Here is a 22421-nt window from a genome sequence, read left to right as displayed (position 1 = left end):
CTCCATCCAATGAATCACTCAGCCACTTTATAAGGACCATAATTATTTTTTAACAGCTTATTTAAAACATCATACTTGGTGGATTATTGTAAAAATCTTTGGAGCCATGCTGGAGTAAGATTAACACCAGCCTCTTTCCTGCAAGGTTTCAGTAACAGTAATTGTTAACTCTAAAAGACTATAATGTCCAGAAAAAAGTGCACTTACTCTAATATAAATATGTAAAAGATACACTTCAGCAAACATTTAGCTGTAAAGACGAGCAGCGCTACAGCACTATTTCAAATGACAAATTTAAAATAAAAAGGGTGTGTTCTGTACCTTCTGCATGATTCCCTTCTCGTAGTAGTAGCGCAGAGAGCGGCTGAGCTTGTCATAGTTCATGGCTGGACGGTTCTTCTGCATGCCCCACAGCCTGGCAACCTGAGGACGCAAGAAGAAAAGGAAACATCTGCGGTTACACTCTGGCTCAGTTCAGCTTTGGTGAGGTTTATTTAAAAGCAGAGTGGTTATTTGGATGCTTTTGAAGGGCTCAAGAATAAAACCTTCTTCAAATGACACGTCAACAGAAGAGAAGTGTCTGTGTCAGCGTTTTTGTTCCTGAATTTCAGATTCCCAAAATCATAATTAGACACAGTTGTGTGTGTGTTCGCGCAGTGACCACTAGGGGTCCTCGGTGATAAGCCCAAGTGCTCCCTGCTCTTTAACTCAACAGCGTCAACAAGCCAAGACCAGGGCGAGTCCCCACATGTGGATTCACTTCCTTTTTATGTAACCCATTACCACTTGAATGCAACCAGAGTCCCACAGTGTTCGCAGTGAAATAAGAGTCATGGCTGCTTGTCAGAGGCAGCCTGTGAAATACACTCCCAACCCAAAATTGAACTCTCAGCTGACGAGGGACCACTAACTCTGATAGAAAATTAGTGTCTCACCACCCCACACAGGCAGAGGAGGAGTAAATCACATCATGCCGCAGCAGTGACGGATGTTAATGTTGACAAACATGTGAGGTAGTGGAGGAGCGTGTAAAGCTGTGGGGGGAGGGAGCTGCTGAGAGTCATGACTCAGGAGGAGACAGGTTGTATCCCACAGTGGCCATCCAGCCAGCAGCCCTGTTTGATCTCTGAGTGTGCTCTCAGCCCTAATTGCTCTTGTAAAACTCTTCCCCCATTCATTTTTAATGTACAGTAAAAAGATAATGGAAAACACAGTATAGCCCTATCCATATTAGGACCCACCTAAATGGACGCTGTCTGATGTGTCCAATCAAATTGCAGACTTAAACATCGCAGAAATGTCTCGACTAAAGAAATGTGAGGAGGTGAGAGAGAGCGGGCGGGTGTTGGGTGATTCTGTGATAGCGCTTGTCCTTCATTTATCAATCCAGTGTTTCATGTGTTGAATAATGAATGGGGGACTAATGGAAGATGGATCAGAGTAGGAGTGGCCAAATCTCACTTCTAATCGCTCTAATCTAAGTAGCGCCTTAAAACCCTGCTAACATGAATTCATTCCGAGAATAACTCCTGTGCCGTCCTTATCAGATTTATATTAACATTGTGATCTCTATCAACACTTCACTATCTGTGGATATAGCCGTACAGTAAGAACTAAAAATAGTGCTGATGCTTTTTTAAACCACATCTCTTTGATTCAAACATTTAAGGTGACAGTATTACTACAGTTTTAACAGAAGAGGTTTGGGCCTGAGATTATTTTGCAGCACTGCTCAAGAAAATCATCAACCAAACCCAAATGCATAAGGATGTTTAGATGCTGTACCATTAAACGGACAGTTCACCCCATGTCTGCCTTCTCTCCAACAGATTAATAAATGGCACTACAGGTGAGAGGGAAAATATGTATTTTTAAAGTTTGGGTGAAGTGTCACTTTAATGACTGTTTGATGTTCGCTCCAGGGGAAAAAAAATTTCAATTCAAGAAGTTCCAACTTCTCTCTCAAACTTGTAATTCAATACTTTGTGTTTTAAATACTTCTAGTTCTTCAGTTCAGACACACTTTTCCCATTAACTTTGTCTCAAAAGAAAAAGACTTAGTTCAGATGTACCTCTTCTGGTTCGATGAGTTTGAACTCCATGCCACGGCCGGTCCAGGCGATGAAGTGGGCGTTGCCCGGGTCGTCCAGCAGGGCCACCAGGAACTGCCAGAGCTGCAAAGAGCCGCGGCGCTGGTAAGGTGTGCCCTCGCGAAAAACACCACCGCCCTCCTGCTTCACCTCACCTGGAGCGACGAGAGGAGAGACTGGGCTGTGATTTACGCACATTATTTGTATTACAAACAGACCGGGAGTTACTGAATCTTCACCGATACATTTTCAGCACATTAATCTTCATCAGACAATTAAGATGTAATCATGAAACTGGGGACTGAAATGCCTCTTATATTACATGTACAAAGTAGGAAATGTCGAGCAGCTAAGCAGCAGGGAGGTCTCCAATTCTAACGTGCCAGTTCATCATGAGGTCATCTCGTCTTGATGAGTCATGTTTGCATGCTGACGTAAACTGAATCAAATGCTTATTAAATACATCTTATCAAAGTGACCACTCAAAAGGCAGTAGTGTGTTCAGCTGAGGAAGAAATAGGATCATTTTAGGGCACTGAGCAGGGCTCCACAGTGAGGGTTGCCAGGCTGCCATTTGCTACCATTTTAAGAAATTGCCAACCAATTCTTGGCCTCTGGTTGCCATTAGTGGCATTCAGCAAAACGTACTCCCCAACACAGCATGTGAGCTGGAGCGGAAGGATTTTGTGTTGTGGAGCAGCGAGGAGCAGTTTTTTTTTTTTAAAAGGTGGAGCCCTAAAAGCTAAAGCCTTATCTCTCGCTCCAATTTCGCTTCGGTCGCTCATGCCCCACCCAGAATGCATTTTTGCACCTGCGCACACCCACACTATTTTCTTTCAAATCTATGGAGTTTACTGTGTACTTCAGAAAAGAAACTGAAAAGAGAAGTAGCGGTACCTTGGAGAATGGTCCCTAACTGCGGGGAGAGGCGAGAGGGCTTCCCCGGAGGTCGGCCGAGAGGGTGGCGCAGGGTGGCGAACCCTGCGCAGAGCTAGTTTCGAGCAGTGCAACCTGAGGCGCGCTCAGTTTGGTAGTTTGGCAGACCCAGGTGCGCTGAGATGGGTGTGGCAGCGCAGCAGGGGGAGGTGTCGACAGATCCAGCTTGGCGCAGTGACAGTTGCGTGCAAAAAGGCTTCGCCGAAGGTGCGCTAAAAGCTCGCCAGATGAAACCAGGTCTACTGTCAGCGCAGGCGGAGCGCAGCCGGTGTAAGTGGAAGTTTGGCTGACCGGCGGACAGTGCGCACACGTCACCAAAACCACACAGGCAGATTTCCAGAATATCAGGCACATTAACGATGCAATAAATACCCAAAAAAATCACTATTCAATGCAACTATCTGCAATCAGCACATAAATGTATCTCTATATCGACTGTCCCGTCACATCTGATGTCAGATCAAAGGGGACTGACACCGTCTGGCACGTTTGGCACACGTAATGGAAACCCAACCGGATTTGATTAAACAGCTGCAAACTAATGAGTTCACATCCCTCTCAGCCAACCACAAACAGCCACAGCATCAGATAGGGAGTATATATTCAGCATCTGTCATCTTAGAAAAGTCAAAAGAAAAGAAACAGAGTGAGACTGCGAGAGAGAAAGAGAGAGCGCACGCACCAGAGAAATGCGACATTGATTTACAATTGTGGTGACCTCCTCCCAGGCTACCTTTGCATCATCAGCCTGTGGAGGTCTGCTCGCCGTTCTGTATATTCGGACACTGCGAGTTTGGACCTCCCGGACCAAAACATCAGTTTCCTCCTGGGAGAAGTTTGGCCGTCTGGCGCTGCTGCTCTCTTCTGCCATGGCGAATTGAGTAAACTCTCATTACGCTTCCGCGTGGCGCATTTAAGGGTGAGGAGAGGGGCTCATTTGATTTGTGTGATGTGTGTAAAACCCACTCCACGCCTTCTCTCCTCCCTCTTTCCGACTTGCGCAGGTAGGAGGGACGGAAGTGGGAAAGAGGAGTAGTTGCGCCAGCACGCACGGTGTGCCAAACTTGCAAAATCCGCCTGGCCACACCCAGTTGGCCAAACGCAGGTGCATCCGGAGAATCTACGAAGATCATGTTTTATTTGTGAATAGAAGATTACAGGTTAGGGTAGTACGACGCAGTTTTTTTTTGAGCGGAGTGGTGAGCGAGTGGAGCGGGATAAAATTTATGATGGAGCGGAGTGAAGAATGTGCAGAACCAAGTGAACCAAGAGCGGAGGAGCGGCGCAAAGTGACGGGTCTGCGAGCGTGGAGTGGAAATTTTCACCCGCTCTGCTCCCCAACATAAATACATTTTTAGTACGTGTTGGATTAGCGATATATAAATATTGCTGCTACAGTCAGATCTGATACCAGACAACACTGCACATGTCTGTGTGTTTACTTGTGTGTGCACAGTCATCTGTTTTAGAGACAGTGGCGAAGAAAATTAAGCTGTTTGTTGTTTGTGAGGTGAAAGGTTTAACTAACTGGGCACCATCACAAACAAATGTGCAAATTGATTCAACAAACAAAGAACCAGATGAACCTGAACAAAGGAAATCTGTTCAGTCTCTGGAGGCAAAAAGTGTCTCAGCATCTTTGAGTGAGATGGAAAATTGAACCACAATCTATCCACAACATAAACCTCGTTAAGTGACACACAAGCCGCAGACTTTATTATACATTATTTTATGTCACATTTTCATAATTAGGCTGATGTATACCTTAATTACTCAACATATAATGTGGTTAAAAATGGCAGCCATGTTTTCCACAATGGAAAGCTGAACTAGGCTCCCAAGTGCTGGCATATATTTTGGGAGTGTCCTGTAATCCTTTGGTCCTTTTATTTTAGGAAAAGCTGACTTTCAACCTGGACATTTTATTGACTACTTATATGGTGTTTTGAGATCTGCTGGTAAGAAAACCAAGAATGGACAGATATAGTTTGATAATGTGTACCTTTGTTACATATCCCTTTTTCACAATGTAAAATAGTTAAAGAAAACTTTATAGGGTACACACTGTTTACAAAAGAATAATGAGTAAAGGAGGTCTGAAGTTGTGCTGTTTAAACTGCTGTAATACTCTTTGTATCTGCAAGTATATATAAACTGTATTTTTATTCTGGTTGCCTGCTTGCAATCAACCCTTTAATAATAATAATTTAAAAAATGAAAAGCTGATGCCTGGTAGCCAATTTTAAAAGTTCATGTTGGCCCCTGAGAGAGGATGCACACGACTTGGAATAAAAAGAAAGCCAACAGTGATCACTAACACTGGGTGAAGCAATATGTAGGTAAAAGGACACCGATTAGTTATTGGTTCGTGGTTGTTTACTGGTCACTGGATATGTTGTACACAAGTGTGGCAACATGAGAAGCACAGCTATGTTACTGCTGTTGTCTCTCAGAGAAGTTGCACACTTCACTGGTTCAACCAGTGCTGACACCCTCGGGCTCTCCACTCAATCTCCTTTAGCGTCAGTCACAATCACCAACACCGACAATGCCATGAGAAACTGCTCGTCTGTCTTCTCACGGTGACAGAGGAGTTCCACATCGTGTGTGCAGAGAAACCAAACCCACTAACTAAGCTCCAGAGTACACAAAGGCCCATGTAGCTCTTACACAAGGATCCCTGATGTCCATATAAGATGATAGTCAGGTGTATAGAGTTTCTCCACAGTACCCGATGTCATTCAACTAACACCTCGCCGACTGGAGTGTGGTGTGCGAATGAAACTGTGTGTGAATGCAGTGGGATTATGGGTACAGCAGGCTCACCTTCGAACTTCTCTGGAACCACACGGGAGTCATTTTCAAACAGATAGCCTGCGAGACAGAAGGAGGATTGTGTTAGATTCAAGGGGCCTTGATCTTAGCACAACTAGGCTGTTCATTCAGGAGCAGTGCCAAGCTCTGAATACCACCCCAACAAAAAACAAGGATCTATTCACGCATGAGTAACGTTAAGCCACTAAGTGTGTACTCCAGCAGAGCACTTCAGTGACAGAGAGAGGGTTTTATATCGGAAACTTTTAATGCAGACTTGGATCTTTGCTCCCATTTTGAGGGCCAGTGAACTTTTAGGAGTCATTTTAAACGTCTTGTTCTTGGTGGATAAGAATCTGAGTTACTCAAAATGTTTAACAAACAATGCGAGTGAAAGGAAAGATGGTTTTCCTTTTCTTTTGCAGGGGAATACTGTGCTTTTTCCAGGAGTTGTGTTTATTCAGGGATTCTTGAGGCAGGGGTGAGGCTGTGGAGGAGAGCCTCTGCCAATGGAAACATAGACACACCGCTGGTTAGCCAATGGAAACATGGGCACTCTACGCCGGTTAGCCAATGACCGCAGAGCTCTAACCAGCAGAGGCTCAATGTAGATATGGGAGAGGAGAGTAGATACATGAAACTGAAATATCACTATGATTCTTCAGACTGAATAACATATATAATTTGGTTGCCTGGGTCCTGACCCTGGAGTCCGCCCACTCCACGGGTTGACTGATTAGTCTGGCATTGTGACATGAAACAGCTGCTTCTCGATGGCTATAAAACAACCAATGAGCACTGGAGGGGGACTTATGATAAGCCAATCAGTGCTACAGGTGGGACTAATGCTGAGTGCCAGAACCAAAGAGGAATAATAATGGTGACTGCTTTAGATAAGACAGAAGCTGCTATCTGGGCTGTTCTAAGTCTTCTTAATATCGCCGACACTGCATTTTGTTTTAAAGCATTCTGCTCCTCTCTTAAAACTCAAAACCATTGTGTTGGCATGGATGGTATGGACGTAAAATGACATCATATTCAGGCGGATCTAGTTTTTTTTTGTGATTGTTGCAGGCAAAAATCCTTGATTATGCAGCACGTTTTCTTAAAAAATGCGATGGAATATGCGGGATATTTATGCAATTTTATGCGATGAAATTGCGGGAACTTGTAAAAATTGCGGGAACTACTACCTTAATGTAGAGAGTCATTTCTAATTACTTCCTATGATAAGCACGCTACATCACAGAAAGTGCAGGGAATATTTAAGTTCTCATCTTGTGTTATTTCAGACCTTAATAAACACATGGCTCAAACTTACAAAACATTGCTGAGTCAAACAAGTTCTGTAGCTTTACAAAAGGAATATGCTACAACTTCTGTAAAAATGAATAAATGAAATATATATTATGTCATGAAGGCTATGGAGAGAGATCCGTTTTTGCGCACCGCTGGTTACCCGCTTTTTAATAGTAGTCAGACGACAGAGACTTGTCACGCGCTCTTTGACCCCACAGCGGGATTTACCCCTGGTGTTAGGCGCTCTGGGAGAACCTCCCTTCCTCTGTCACAAATTTCTCTCAAACTACTGTCACTGAAGACAGCACTTCTATTAGCCCTGACTTCAGCTAACAGAGTGAGTGATTTATGTGCGCTTTCAGTCTCCCCGTCTTGTCTCGTTATCAGAGATGACGAGAGCGCAGCTGCTCTGAGGCCAAATCCCACATTCATGCCTAAAATCATAACCAGCTCTTTTAGATTGAGTTATTTCACTGGAAGGTTTCTTCCCTCCTCCCCACAGGAGTGAGAGAGAAGAAACATCACACCGACCCTGTCTCATTACGTGACCCGCACAGTAAGCCTCAGACAGACACAACAGCTGTTTGTACATTACAGAGAGCATTCGCAAGGAAAACCCCTCCAATTAATATTTCAACTTCCTGCTAAGATGTGTGACTTGCAACGAAAATGCAGGGATTATGAAATCATGCAAGCCCCGCATATTTGGTGCATTTTGCGCAGAAATCGGCGATTTATGTGGCGAAAGTGTGGTGTCTGGAAAAAATGCGGCCCCCGCATAAATATGCGGACTTTGGCTGATTATGCGTTGAATTATGCGATCGCATAATCACGTTTTTCTGGAGGTACTGTATAATGGAAGCAATGTCCGACTAAAGATGGAAACCGAGTGTAACAAGGTGACAATTCTGTCTGATATCAGGCAAATAATTTGGTAAAGGCTCCTAAAAAGGGGCAAAATACACGCATGGACATTGGATCAAGGATGTTGTGTATCATTTACAACTGGAGAAAATCTGTTGTTTTAGCTGCACGTTTCTTTGCCACCTGAAAACCATTTTTAACTTTGTTTATTAATACTTTGTGTATCTCTTACCAATTAAAAAAAGCTTGTTTAAAAGAAAAGTGGGGCAAAATATTATGGTTATCAAAATGAAAGTTGTTTTACCTTCATTGCCGTGCTGGGGGTTTGGGTAGCCCTCACTGTGGTGGTACATGGAGGGACATCCAGGCACATCTGCAACAGAAACATAAATCGCTTTAATCACATTTAAGTTGATTTTAACAGTTTAATAGTCCATCTTTCCATCCTCTGAATAAACTGTTTATCAATTTTCCCAGAAACAATTCCGATACGATCTTATTGCCGATCACGATAAAAAAATACAATCACAATAAGTTGATTATGGTGAACTTTCATTATCGGGATTAGGGGTGGCCAATAAGGTCCTAAAATAATATCACGATACATTGGACATTCACATATATGTAGTTTTTTGTCGAGCCGCAAGCGTCACATACAGTACAGGCCAAAAGTTTGGACACACCTTCTCATTCAATGCGTTTTCTTTATTTTCATGACTATTTACATTGTAGATTCTCACTGAAGGCATCAAAACTATGAATGAACACATGTGGAGTTATGTACTTAACAAAAAAAGGTGAAATAACTGAAAACATGTTTTATATTCTAGTTTCTTCAAAATAGCCACCCTTTGCTCTGATTACTGCTTTGCACACTCTTGGCATTCTCTCCATGAGCTTCAAGAGGTAGTCACCTGAAATGGTTTCCACTTCACAGGTGTGCCTTATCAGGGTTAATTAGTGGAATTTCTTGCTTTATCAATGGGGTTGGGACCATCAGTTGTGTTGTGCAGAAGTCAGGTTAATACACAGCCGACAGCCCTATTGGACAACTGTTAAAATTCATATTATGGCAAGAACCAATCAGCTAACTAAAGAAAAACGAGTGGCCATCATTACTTTAAGAAATGAAGGTCAGTCAGTCCGGAAAATTGCAAAAACTTTAAATGTGTCCCCAAGTGGAGTCGCAAAAACCATCAAGCGCTACAACGAAACTGGCACACATGAGGACCGACCCAGGAAAGGAAGACCAAGAGTCACCTCTGCTTCTGAGGATAAGTTCATCCGAGTCACCAGCCTCAGAAATGGCAAGTTAACAGCAGCTCAGATCAGAGACCAGATGAATGCCACACAGAGTTCTAGCAGCAGACCCATCTCTAGAACAACTGTTAAGAGGAGACTGCGCGAATCAGGCCTTCATGGTCAAATAGCTGCTAGGAAACCACTGCTAAGGAGAGGCAACAAGCAGAAGAGATTTGTTTGGGCCAAGAAACACAAGGAATGGACATTAGACCAGTGGAAATCTGTGCTTTGGTCTGATGAGTCCAAATTTGAGATCTTTGGTTCCAACCGCCGTGTCTTTGTGAGCCGCAGAAAAGGTGAACGGATGGATTCCACATGCCTGGTTCCCACTGTGAAGCATGGAGGAGGAGGTGTGATGGTGTGGGGGTGTTTTGCTGGTGACACTGTTGGGGATTTATTCAAAATTGAAGGCACACTGAACCAGCATGGCTACCACAGCATCCTGCAGCGACATGCCATCCCATCCGGTTTGCGTTTAGTTGGACGATCATTTATTTTTCAACAGGACAATGACCCCAAACACACCTCCAGGCTGTGTAAGGGCTATTTGACCAAGAAGGAGAGTGATGGAGTGCTGCGGCAGATGACCTGGCCTCCACAGTCACCGGACCTGAACCCAATCGAGATGGTTTGGGGTGAGCTGGACCGCAGAGTGAAGGCAAAGGGGCCAACAAGTGCTAAACACCTCTGGGAACTCCTTCAAGACTGTTGGAAAACCATTTCAGGTGACTACCTCTTGAAGCTCATTGAGAGAATGCCAAGAGTGTGCAAAGCAGTAATCAGAGCAAAGGGTGGCTATTTTGAAGAAACTAGAATATAAAACATGTTTTCAGTTATTTCACCTTTTTTTGTTAAGTACATAACTCCACATGTGTTCATTCATAGTTTTGATGCCTTCAGTGAGAATCTACAATGTAAATAGTCATGAAAATAAAGAAAACGCATTGAATGAGAAGGTGTGTCCAAACTTTTGGCCTGTACTGTAGGTTTACATTACCAAAGGTTTATGACAAAATCATTTGATGACTCCAACTACAGCGAGAGAGGAGCTGGAGAGACGCTGTGCTGCTGCCAGAGGAGCCGCTGAATGAGTTCCCTCTGAGCGGTAAGTCACTAAAAGAGTCTGAGAAGTCCGGGGCTGTTCATAAAACATTCAGGACGCCACAGTTTATTCCACACTACTGAAGCTGCTCCTCTTTTTTCGAAACCACCGCGCTAATAAATTTGCTTTTAGCAATGCTTGTTGTTGCCGTGGGTAACAGTATGACGTCAATGTCAACAAGTGTAAATATTGCGAGTATCACGATATGAATTTTTCACATGATGTTTAAAGTTATACCGGTATTATTGTGAACAAGATGATATGGCAGGATTGTTTTCACTAAAAATAATGTTCACTAAAAGAAATATGTGTCTTATCTGTGATGAAATAAAAATTTGTTTTATATCTAAATGAAAGGTAAAGTGATTCCAGTATGTTTTAGAGCCAGTTTTAACCATATTCTGATGATTTTCTGATGCAACGCAATTATTTTGGCTGGGACAATCGTGAAATGAAACTTCCATATTGACCCATGTGTCTTCTTGACCCTTTGTGGTGAAAAACTGTGTTACTCATCAACCATTAATTTAAGTAGCAGGGTGGAGATTGCTCACAAGGGGTCGATTGATTGTTGAAGAATAATCACATTAAGTAAATCTTATTATTTTGAGTGAATGAAAACCCGAACCTGCTGCTTACTGAGCCAACATCTGCCGGAGAAAATGGTTCTGTTATATGGATATTTTGTGTAATCACCCCGAGCACTGCAAGGACAAACGCTGCATTCATCATATCACTTGTCTTGTCTCGGGTGGTATTTTTAGGCCATGAGCAAGCACCTTCACCAGACCAGAAAAGTGGTACAGTATTCAGTGTCTGCACTTTATCTGGGTGCTACTGACTGACTCAAATAGGTGCATTCACCAAAATAGATTTTATGTTCCTCCTCATAAACCTTTAAGCAAAACTCTGCATGTTGGAACACATTTTTATGAGATCTCATAATGAGGAGTGCTGCCAAGATTTCTGTACTTCATATCCTGTGCCTGCACTTCTCACCTTTGTGCGTGTTTGTATCTTTTTCTTTGGCTGTCTGTGCACAAAAATAAAGGCGTGACACTGATTAATCTTTGTTGTTTGTCCGTTTTTATGCTGTCTGTCAACTGTGCGAACGAGACAAGTAAGAACATAAAAACTGAAAGGTGCAGCTCTTTGCCTCTGGCTCTGGACGTGACTCACTCCTGGGGAATGCAGCTGCAGCACTGTGCCTGTGATAAGATGCCACTGGGGAAAATCAAACCCTCCATTCTGGGGCAGCAGCACTCGATCATACTGTAAATAATATGTCTGCCAGAGATGGCAGGCTCTCACTAGGGAGTGATGGGTAGATTGGGTGTGAGAGCAGCGGGGTTACTGAGTGGCATGACCATTTTGTGCCTTTCATGCGACACAATGGCAGTGATTAAGCGATGGAATGCCAATTTGTATGTGAAACTAGGAGACTCGTTCTCAAGCTTGCTTTTAAAATGGGACCGTAGACTTATGGCATTTGGCTTTCATTGTTCACAGTGTACACATTAAAGAAAACACTGGTGCTGTTCTCTTTACACGCCACTTACGTCAATACACCTCTATTGTGCGCTCCAGTATAATTTTCCTATTACATGGCCGTGACCTTAAACTTAAGGACAGGTTGTCTTTCGATGAAATGTCCGTAAATGACATTATAAATCAACAGCAAATAAACCTCTTGGCAATCTGCCTTGATAAGGCATATCAATGTTTTGTTTGCAGGGTGCATTCGTTCAAAAGCTCTTAAACACAAATTATCCAATTAACCGCCTAAAAGAAACAACAGTATTTATCATGTCTGCAAATTAAATTCACATTACTCTATTTAAATAGTGGCAGATTAAGGTTTCTTTTTTAAACTGACACTTTAATCGGACTTCTTAAAGGCCACATGAAATCCCATTTAAACTAATTGTTTCTGTTAATGCCTCTTTATTAGAGCATTCTTTTCATAAACACATGGTAGACTATAAGGAAGGACAGAGAGACAGGCAGATTAATTTGACAACATTATCTCATGTCCCCCTGTATTATTATCTCATGAAAGTGTGGTGTATTGTATAACTGTCTACAAACGAAAGATAAACTCTTAAACTTTTATGTCTGCAGTCGGTCAAACTCGTATCAAGAGACACTTCTGAGGAAACTCCACCAAATTAAACTCTCTCCTCCTCCCAGCAGTTATCCACAGAAAAACATCCTTTCGTACTTTCCCCTCTTTCTTTCTCAAGGTTGTGCGATTCCTTTTCAGTGCTATCCGGTCCCCCTATCAAAGGTGTGAGTATGAAAACATAAACCCCCTTTACACAGCTTGTTTAAGGCGGGGATGTTGCACTGTTATTCTGCCTCACTGTTCTGTATCAACTGTATGAAGACTGAATTGGGGCGGGGGGGGGGGGGAGTTGTCTGCTTTCAAGCCGGCAGTTTAAAGGCAGAAAATCAAAGTCTGGGTAAAAAAAGGAAGCCAGCAGGATGGGATGAGTGTGACATTTTGATGACGTGTTGTGTTTGTGACTAGTGCGTCTAGGCTAAAGCAGTTGGGCTGTGGTGGGTGCTGGGAAAAAAAAACACAGTAGCCTGCAGCAAAAAGTTAAACCTGGTTCAACTTTTGGAGAAACAAAACCTGACGTCACGCTGCAGTGGCCAATCACCTAACTGGCAATCAGACCAGACAGACGTCTGCAGGCCACGGGAGTGAGTAATACAGAATCTTTCTACAGTTAAATATTTTAGTGAGTAAAAGAAATTAAGTATGTATCATCAGTTCATGTGTACCACCCTACAAAGCAAAGGCCTTGCTTTGTTTGTGTGTGCATGAAGTCTGGCAGCTTCTTACTCTATGACCAGAAGACAAGATCAACCCCATGTATCAAGGATAGTAAATAATTGTTACTGCCATGTTGTGCCAATAGCTCTTGTCACAGAGGTTGTGCTATAGGGCGGCTAGAAAGTCCTCTCTTTATGCCTCCTTTGCATTTTTCACACAGAACCAAATGACGGCGGCATCATGGCGTAAAATGCTTAGTTATATGGTGGCTGATCTCGTCCTCTGTTCGAAAGAAAAGAGCTCCCGAATCTCATTGTTTTCCCAATTAGCGGACATTTTCAGTCACCGTTCTTCTTCTTTGAGAAAGCCACTAACTGCTATTAGCTGCCTACCACCGTGGATCAAACGCCTAACGTCATCAGGAGCTCACACCCGTCCTGCTTATGGTCCCGTCCTGCCGGCCGTCCTGTTTACACAGACTCCCGTGGTGGCTTACAGGCAACACAACTCTTTCCTCTTACTCCGTGACTGTACCTTACATACAGAAAGGCGAGGCATCATAATGCCGGCAGTGTGAAAAGGCCCGTTTCCACTGAAGAAGTTCCTGGTACTATTTGGGGGGCAGGAACTACTACAGGAACGTCCTCTCGTTTGGCCCTCTCAACCGCCGTGTCTCCACTGAGAGGAGTACGAGGAAGGTTCCTGTAAAGTTACGGGCTGCCTCTGGATGTGACGTAATCGTTGTGCGACCATTTTGACTGGGGCGACGTAGGGACGCCGTTAGCCGATAGCGGTGTCTGTAATAACTCACTAAATGGCCTGTGAAAAAAATATTTTTTCCAGCGGATGTCTTAGTTGCAACATGATTGAGCTAACTGGAGTAGTTTCATGTCGTATCCGACAACGGGAGGCTTTTAACAGATGACATCCTGATGTTAGCTTTGCTGCTGCTGTTAGCTGATGCTTTCTAGACATCGTGATTTCCCAAAACTGAATAAATACCACACATATCAACACAAAACTGCTTTGCTAGCTCAATCATATTGTAACTAAGATATCCACTGGAAAGAATATTTTTTTCACGGGCCATTTAGTGAGTTCTTTTTACATGGCGGCGAAAGCTATATGAACAAGCTAACCCTTGTCTGCTGAGTTTTAAAAATGCCGGCTATTTTGTTGCTTTCTGTTGACGTCACATCCCTCCTTGAGTATATCCAATCAGCACCAAGTAATCCTCAAGCCCCAGCCAGGAGGCAGGGACTTGTTTAGCCCCCGTAAAAGTTCAGGAACTCTGTCCTTCGGGGGTGGTTCCTGCGGTGGAGACACGCACCAACGGCCCCGGCCCCGTAAAATTACCCCAAAGTTCCTGTGGTGGAAACGGGCCTAAAGGGGCTACTGTTATTGTTTAGAAAGCGCTGCCCAACATGTATGCGACATATCACTCTAGAGGCAGATGCTGTTACGTTACAAGTCGTGCCCGTCACTTCTCTTTTGCTTCCAGAAGGCTGGTATACTGTCTTAAATCACACACTAGAGCAGTATTATGCCAGCATTATTTGCTTCTGTGTAAAAAAGCAAAGCTGGCATAGTGAAGGGTTTTTACTGCGGCAGTGTTGCAGGATCTCTGTGTAAAAAGGGCTACAGGAAGTGTTTTCTGTGGATTTTTATTACGCATGATGTATGCTGGTTTCGGCACTGGAGGGCATGTTTTGCGGCCATCCACTGATGTGCATGTGGGACCTGTGGGAATCTCAACAATACCTTTTAAGTCCTGTAGCAGCTTTAATGCAGGTGAATGAGGACACAATGTATGGTGAGTGTTATATTTCTCACTCCTTGCTTTAAATTCAAGCAGAGGAGCTGGTTTCTGTGCTCTCCAGTGGTGGAGCTTGTTGTTGAAGCGCCTACGCTGCCTACCCCACCCTGTACCCCCCATCACCCCCACCCCTACCACTCCCTCCCCTCACCCTCTCCCAAAGCCCAGCCAGTGAGAGGTTCGGGTTACTGCGGCCACGCTCATTTTTCCATTATGAGTTCATCTGCCTGCAGAAAAAGGAAGCCGCTGGTGCAACCTGAGACCCTGGAGCACTCCACCAGGGACTCTAGTCTTTCCAGTGCCCTCCATTTTCTCAATGAAATTCCTCTGCCTCTCTCTCACTGAGAGCGCTGAAGGAAGGGGGGAGGGAGGGAGAGGGGTAAGGAGGGAGGGAGGAGTGTAGCTGCAGCAGAAAAAAAATACTTTTTTTTTTTCTTTTCTTTGCAAAGTGTCAGAGAGTTGAAAGGAGGAGTTTTGGAGGCAGGGAGGGAGGGAGTCGGGTAGGAGTCTAGATACAGTGAAGAAGTTTGTTTGCCTTTTGGACATTTTGTTCTTGAGTTAGCTTTGCACACAAGGGAGGGTTTGTCTTCAAAGGGACTGTTCTCGAGGTGCACTGCGATGCCAAATAATCCTTAAGACTCTAGTTTCAGTTCACATGTATTTACTGTGTTTGCCAAACTCTTTAATTTGATTTTATGAACATAAATAAGATTAAACTGATGCACCCACATTTATTATTTATTTGTTTCCCTCTCCAATCCAATCCAAAGCACACAAGCTGCTATGAGATTTATCTTTATCTTCAGACCTTCTGATATCTTTATAGACTCAATAATTTATCAATAGTTAAGTGACTGTAGTTCTTCGTTGACATATTTCACCCTATGGATGTGTAATAAAACTACAAACTGACTCGACTTCATCATCATTTTTAAATATACTGTAGTGACATTAGGCTGTTTGACTCACCAGGTTCGTAGGTGTAGTCTGTGGGCTCCTGCTTGACCATCATGTGGGCTGGTGGGAACCTGTGTGGGTGCGGGTGCGAGTGTGGATGTGGATGTGGGTGGGGATGTGGGTGAGGTCCGTGCCCGTGCCCGTGTCCCGGTCCGCTCCCGTGCCCAGGCCCGGCCATGTGAGCCGCCCGCTCGTACAACGGGTCTAGGTATTCTTGCTTAAAGCTCTGCTGCAGAAAGGGCATGCAGGGGTCGGAGTGCTGCCGATGATAACCTCCTGCGCCGCCGCCTCCACCCCCGCCCCCTGGCCCTCCACCGCCGCCTCCACCAGCTCCACTGCTGCCATGACCCGCTGGGGCAGATGGCATGCGCTGAAAGGCCTGGCCTGGTGGTGGGAACTGGGGGCACATGGGGTCTCCTGAAGGGCCCTGATACCTGGAACTGAAGGAGATACAGCAGCTCAGATCAGCATCTCATTTATATCAGGCTACATACATAGAATTATACAACATATTTATAGATCAGGTTTTAACATGTAATATAAACATATAACCACTATGTCCACAGTTAAAATATAATCATCTGGCCTGTACGTAGAAACCACTCACTGCTCTGGTTAATCATGAGATCTCTTTAACAGTAATGGTAAAATATCATGCATGTGGTAAACTGTCAATCACAGCTGCTGCTAAGACTTCTGCGGTGCGTCACCTGGCGTTGATGGGGTAACTGTTGCTGGGCAGTGGCTGGGAGGTGGCAGCAGGGTTCATGTAGCCAGCATCGGGCCGTCCGGCCGTGGCAGGTTTTGGGGAGTAATGCTGCTGCATAGGAGACATGGGGGTCCCTGGGCAGGAGCTCTTGGCTCCTCCTGCAGCCCTTTTCTGCTCATAGGCACTGGAAAACATGAACACACACATGAGGACATGCATCCATGAATCTATGTTTAAATGCACATGTCACAGCAGGGTCCTTGCAGCGGAGGGTCAATACAACAAACAAAGCTAAAGGGAGTGCTTTGGTGAGGGTTTGGTGGTCAATAACATGTGGTCAGTGTTGAAGCTGTGCTGACGTCTGCATGACAGCTGAGCGACCAGTGCTGCTGGGTCACTGGACAAAGATAACGGTTGGTATGATAATGGTGAAATAAAGTAATTATTTTTTAATCTGTTCTGCCCTCAGTAACAAATGATGTCAGTGAATATGCAGAGGGACAACAAATCAGCCTACGTATCAGTGCCATAACAACATTTTAAAATTGTTGCAAATAAAAGCTAAATAGGCTTAAAGGGAGCCTGGTGCAGAAAGAGAATTAAGAGGAAATGGCAAGCCTCCTGTTTGCTCTTATCTAGAAACCAAAATTGAATAAGAAACCCAAAGGGCTGCACCAAATGTCTTTATTTATATTCGAAACCCTCTATTGAAGGTTTCGAATGAAGCTTTAAATGTCTGTCGTCAAATTTCAGTTAGTCTGCTGCTGGACCACTTCCTGAATACAGGTGCACCTCTCTTTGTGTGCGACAAAAGGGAGAGGAAATATTATAATATAAAAAATAAACACCAGGTTTAAACAGAATAAATAGAGCCTTTCTCCACCTGGTATTGACGATGTGCGTTTTGGTGATCCCAACAAAAGTGGACAGCCGAGAACACGTCATCGCTTACACCTGTCTATCATGCCTCTACAGTTGACCACCTGTGTTCATATTTCGTTACTGCCTACATTACTGACACTAGACGGTCAAAGGGGCCCGCACACAGTCATTACATCAGCATTCTCACTGGGATTAGGGTATGAATGTCAGGTCAAGCCAACAAAGGTAGAGTAGAGGTGGGTCATGCCTTTGCGATCCTATGAACTGCAAATTTGTGTCCAGGATGTGTCTCACATTAGCGTTTAGACTACAGAAGATGAGTGATCAAATGTCTCCCGATTACCTTGGCAGGTTATTTGAGCAACTGCATTTACACTTGTATTTAGCACTGTCTACTTGTGATGGGATCAACCAAGACACATGTTAACACCAGGTATAAACAGGGTCACAGATATGCAAAAAACAAAAGAAAAGCTGCACAGCATTTGAATGTTGATTTAGAATCTGAATGTCAGCATTACGAATGAAGCTTCAAACTTTTCGGTACAGCCCTAGACACCAAAGACTACATGTAAAGATGCAAAGATTCCACACACAGGTTTGTTTTTGGAGCTATAACTAGAGTGAAGTAAAAAAAAAAAAAATGTCTTTTTGTTATGTGATTTGGGTGCTTTGACACTTTAAAACACATAAAAGGTGTAGGGGACAACACACTAAACAACATGTACTTCAGCACTTCTTTTAGGAGAACCTGGAGGTACCTGGCATAAAGGCACTGCTCTCCACTGGGGTAGCTGAAGGTCTGCTTGTGGCTACAGGACTGGCTGGGGTCGGAGCCCGGGCTCTGCGGTTCCTTCTTGATAGTGACAGGAGGGCTGTGAAATGCCACCGCTACGAGAGACAGTAAACAGAATACACAGATGAGGGTTGGCGCGCACATGCACGCACGCACACGCGCACACACACAGCGGTGTGTATCCTTTTCTCATTTAGCCCTGCCCCAATACTACTGTCGTTAAGCTCAAATGCAAACGCAAATACTTCTGTCTGCACAGGAATCTCTTTTACGTGCCAGCCAAAATGCTTAAGTGACTGTCAGCTGCAAAACACAGGGCAGCAGACAGACACGTACAAACACACACTGAGGAGGACAGGCACACAAAAACACACACGCTCACACACGACCGCATTCCAGCAGTCATTTGGAAGCCCAAAGTGTCCTCGCCCACTTTTCTTCACTCTTCCAGACACAACAGCAGCCAAAACTTCCTCTGTCAAAGTCAGGCTTAAACCTAAACAACTCTACGGGCCAGAGAGATGTCTGTGGACTGATGAAAGCAAATGTCACACCTCTGTTAGAACAGCGTATACACCGATTCTGAGTCGCTGCATTCTTTCCTATTGGTATCCAGATGTGAGCCATCGCTTGTGAGCTTTGCTTTTTGCTTTTGAATATAAAGAGGGAAACAGGGATAACCTGATAATGCCTCATATCCTCCCAAAGTCCAACATATTAGCATATTATTTTGCCATTTCACGTTTCCCCGAAGGCATCCACTCCATCTCCTGCACACCAAACTGTCTGTCAAGCTGGACTGCTGGAGGGGACCTTTGCCTTGACGGCCACAAAAACCACCCAAAGTGGAGCTTCAAACTGTGCCGAGGGCTTGTGTTTATTATGTGAGGGGAGGTTTTCACCCGGAGAACTGTACAGGATGTTTTTCTGGTCCCGACAGGGTAAACAGCAGCAGCTGTGCACTTCCAGCTGGGGAGGCCTGTATTTATGTGCGTGCATGAGTGAGAGAGTGTGCATTTGTGTGTGTGTGTGAATTAGTAATCTCTGCAAGTCTGTATCTATGTGCGCACTTGTGAATGTGTGTGTGTGTGTGAGCATAAATGTGTGTGCGCAGAGGGTGTGGAGCTGACGGAGCAGGCCACACTGAAAGCTCAGCCCAGGTAATTACATACTGTCGTTCATTCACAAAAAAGGAGGAGGAAAAAATGTCTGGCTGACTGAATAAGGCCAGAGAGGACTGCTCCGCTAAGGCGAGCGATAGAAAGTGAAGAAAACGGAGGAGGAAAAACAGAGTGAGCAAAAAGTGAGAAGAGATTCTAGTGACATAAACCACAAAGCAGCCTCGAGGATCTGCTGTCACGCTCAGGATTTTCCCTCAACTCTAAAAATTCATGAAGCTGGCTGAAATTAGTTATTAAAAACTAGAAGAAGCAAAATTTATTCAGTGCTGACTTCATTAGACAATCAACAAAAAGTTAAACACAATCATGACAACTGTCCAAGTCATTTATGAAGGAGAAAAATGCACATTCACCTGATTCCTGCTTCTAAAACATAAAGATTTGTTTGAATTGTAAGTGAAATAATCTGAGTTGTTTGACAAAACAAACTAAAGCCCTTTTCACGCTGGAGAAAAACCCACTAACACCCACTAACATCTGGCTTTTGTCTGAAGTAGGAAATGTTCCAATCAGCTTTCATTCCCTGGACAAGTGACTCTTCAGTAGTCACAGGTATTTACTGGCCCCAGCTTTGATTGGCTCTGATGGGTAGTGATGAAAATATGACATTTTTGCCTCTTGTGCGGCACAATGCAACGACACCTTGACACAAATTCGCCCGTCTCAGTCCAAGCAGCACTCAAACGTCGTTCCAAAATACTCTGCACAAGGGCTGTACTGAATGTCACTTTTTTATATTTGGAAGTTCAGCTGAGGTTTTCAAATGAAGCTTGAAATTTCTGTCATTATTCTCTCATCTGTCATTATATTAAATCAACTTCCTTTAATGAATAAATGTAATTTATGATGCTGTTAGATTTCTGCTAGACCGATGCATTAATACGGATGCATGCCTCTCTTGGAGTGTGAGACCAAAATGTTTTTCGACCACAGTGAAAAATGTTGTTTCTGAAAGGTTAAGATGGATTCAAGCAGAATATTTTTTTCAAGTTTGTTAGATTACATCTTTTTTCCAATACATTTTAACTTTTGGACTCTACAACACTCTGGTGCTACTGAAAATGCTTGGTTTACATGAGTCAGAAACAATCCTACACAGCCACCACTGAAATCTACTTCAACAAATCGCATAATATTAATATTAGTGTAGCATAATTTTTGTTTGCAACTGCAAATAATTATCAGTTTATATGTCAATGTTATGAATGGAGCTTTAAAGTTTCGAACTGTTCAGTACAGCCCCACCCTGCTGCTGTTTTCTGTTACTAACTGGCGGCGTGAATCACCAGAGGCCCCATGATATGATACTATCACAATGTTTAGGTCACGATACAGTATTTATGCAGAGTATTACTTTAACACACATTTTATTACCCTTTTCCAGCTACAAATTATGTCCCCAAAGGAAAACTTTGTCAACATCTATTTAATCCCAAAAAAAAAAAAAAAATCAGTCTATTCATTTCACCTCTGTCATTTTTATTGGGACAAAATATATGGAGACTATGTGGACTCAGGAAACAAATTATTTTATTACTCTAGTAGGCTAGCAAAATTTTAGTTTGTCAGTGGGGATCGGCTCCAGTCCCCAGAGACCCTGAAAAGGATTAGCAGTTACAGAAAATTAATGAATGGGTACTAATAACTTATATAATAAAAAAATCAACACTTTAGGCCAGTGAATCGATAAAACATTGCCACATTAAATATTGTGATACTATGCTGTATTGATTTTCCCCCCAACTCTACTACTGACCCTGTTTCTGGCGTGTTCATGACCTCGAATGCAATGCACCAGGAAAAAAAAAACAACAAAAAAAAACACAGACTCCAGTTGACCAGAGCTGTGTACACGACAAGCTGCCTTTCTATGTCCTGTTTTTAGGTTAGGGCTTTCCCGCATTTAAAAAACAAAACAAAAAAACAACTTGTACGTATGAGCTCATTTTAATCTTTTTTTTAAGGGTATAAGATGTATTTTACAGTATTTTCTGATAACTAATAGTCTCAACATATAATCTTTACATCAAAAAAGAAAAACACTCAAACTGATGCAGAAAACAAGTGCTACCTGCAGCCCTTGTTTTATTTGTCTTATTTTTATGTGTATTACAAGCAAGTATTTTCAATCAGCATTCAAAATGAGACTCAGTAAGTATCAAACAGCTTAGGTGGTTTGCCACTCGTGAACAACTTCATAATCTTGTTTGCTACAAAAGGTTTAAAATTAAGGATCTTTATGGTGTTTCTACACTGAAAAAAAATTCCCTCTGGTTGCTGTTTAGATGTTTGTTTCACTGTTAGCCTTTCACTCAGAACATGTATAAAACTAAAAGCTGAATCTATCAATCAATCAGCGCTGCTCATCATCATAACCTTCCTATTTTTGGTGTGTAGTCACTCTCCCATGGCAGGCAGGCAGGTGAGGAAGTGTTGGCTTTAGCGGTAGATCAACAGGATTAGAGCGCATTTACCCAGATTTCCCAGACAGACGCGATGGGATTCCAGCCTCCTCTAAGTCTCCGACAGCTCGTCTGCTAGTACACAGAGGGTGGCACATGACTGCCGCTCTAATAATACTAGTGTGTTTGTCTATTGACATTCGCCCCCCCTTTCTCTGCCATGGTCATGAACTGCAAACAATCCTCAGAGAGCGTACACTCACAGTGCAGCCAAGTAGAGCCACTAATGCGATTGGCAGGAATATTTCCCTTGATGTGGCTTTCGGTTTATGAGGATGTTCCATTTCAAACAGTTGTGCCTGGGAATGGCGTCAGCTGTGTGCGGACGGGTCTGTGTGTGTGTGTGAGCTATTTGTGTGTGACCTTTCTGGGATATTAATTAATCTGGTAAATGAGCATCAGACAGCTTTTTGTGTTTGTGTATCTGCCTGT

General features: G+C 43.5%; 1 protein-coding gene across 3 annotated transcripts in view; it reads right to left on the bottom strand.

The window, feature by feature from the left end:
- Nucleotides 1-22421, bottom strand: part of etv4 (ETS variant transcription factor 4) — a 56830-nt gene that overhangs the window by 1040 nt on the left and 33369 nt on the right. For 2 of the 3 annotated variants that reach the window (XM_033611598.2, XM_078163545.1), the window contains 7 exons: nucleotides 18312-18441; nucleotides 16670-16852; nucleotides 15972-16399; nucleotides 8308-8376; nucleotides 5853-5900; nucleotides 2073-2245; nucleotides 322-423 (listed from right to left, as the gene is read on the bottom strand). In XM_033611598.2, the coding sequence (XP_033467489.1) occupies nucleotides 322-423; nucleotides 2073-2245; nucleotides 5853-5900; nucleotides 8308-8376; nucleotides 15972-16399; nucleotides 16670-16852; nucleotides 18312-18441 (1133 nt within the window). The remainder of the gene's footprint in view (nucleotides 1-321; nucleotides 424-2072; nucleotides 2246-5852; nucleotides 5901-8307; nucleotides 8377-15971; nucleotides 16400-16669; nucleotides 16853-18311; nucleotides 18442-22421) is intronic. The other variant, XM_078163544.1, reaches the window with a different exon arrangement.

The sequence above is a fragment of the Epinephelus lanceolatus genome, chromosome 21, assembly GCF_041903045.1.
Source record: "Epinephelus lanceolatus isolate andai-2023 chromosome 21, ASM4190304v1, whole genome shotgun sequence".
NCBI classification, from domain to species: Eukaryota; Metazoa; Chordata; class Actinopteri; order Perciformes; family Serranidae; genus Epinephelus; species Epinephelus lanceolatus.
Note: the sequence above shows the minus strand (reverse complement) of the source record. Positions and strands in the feature narration are given on the sequence as shown.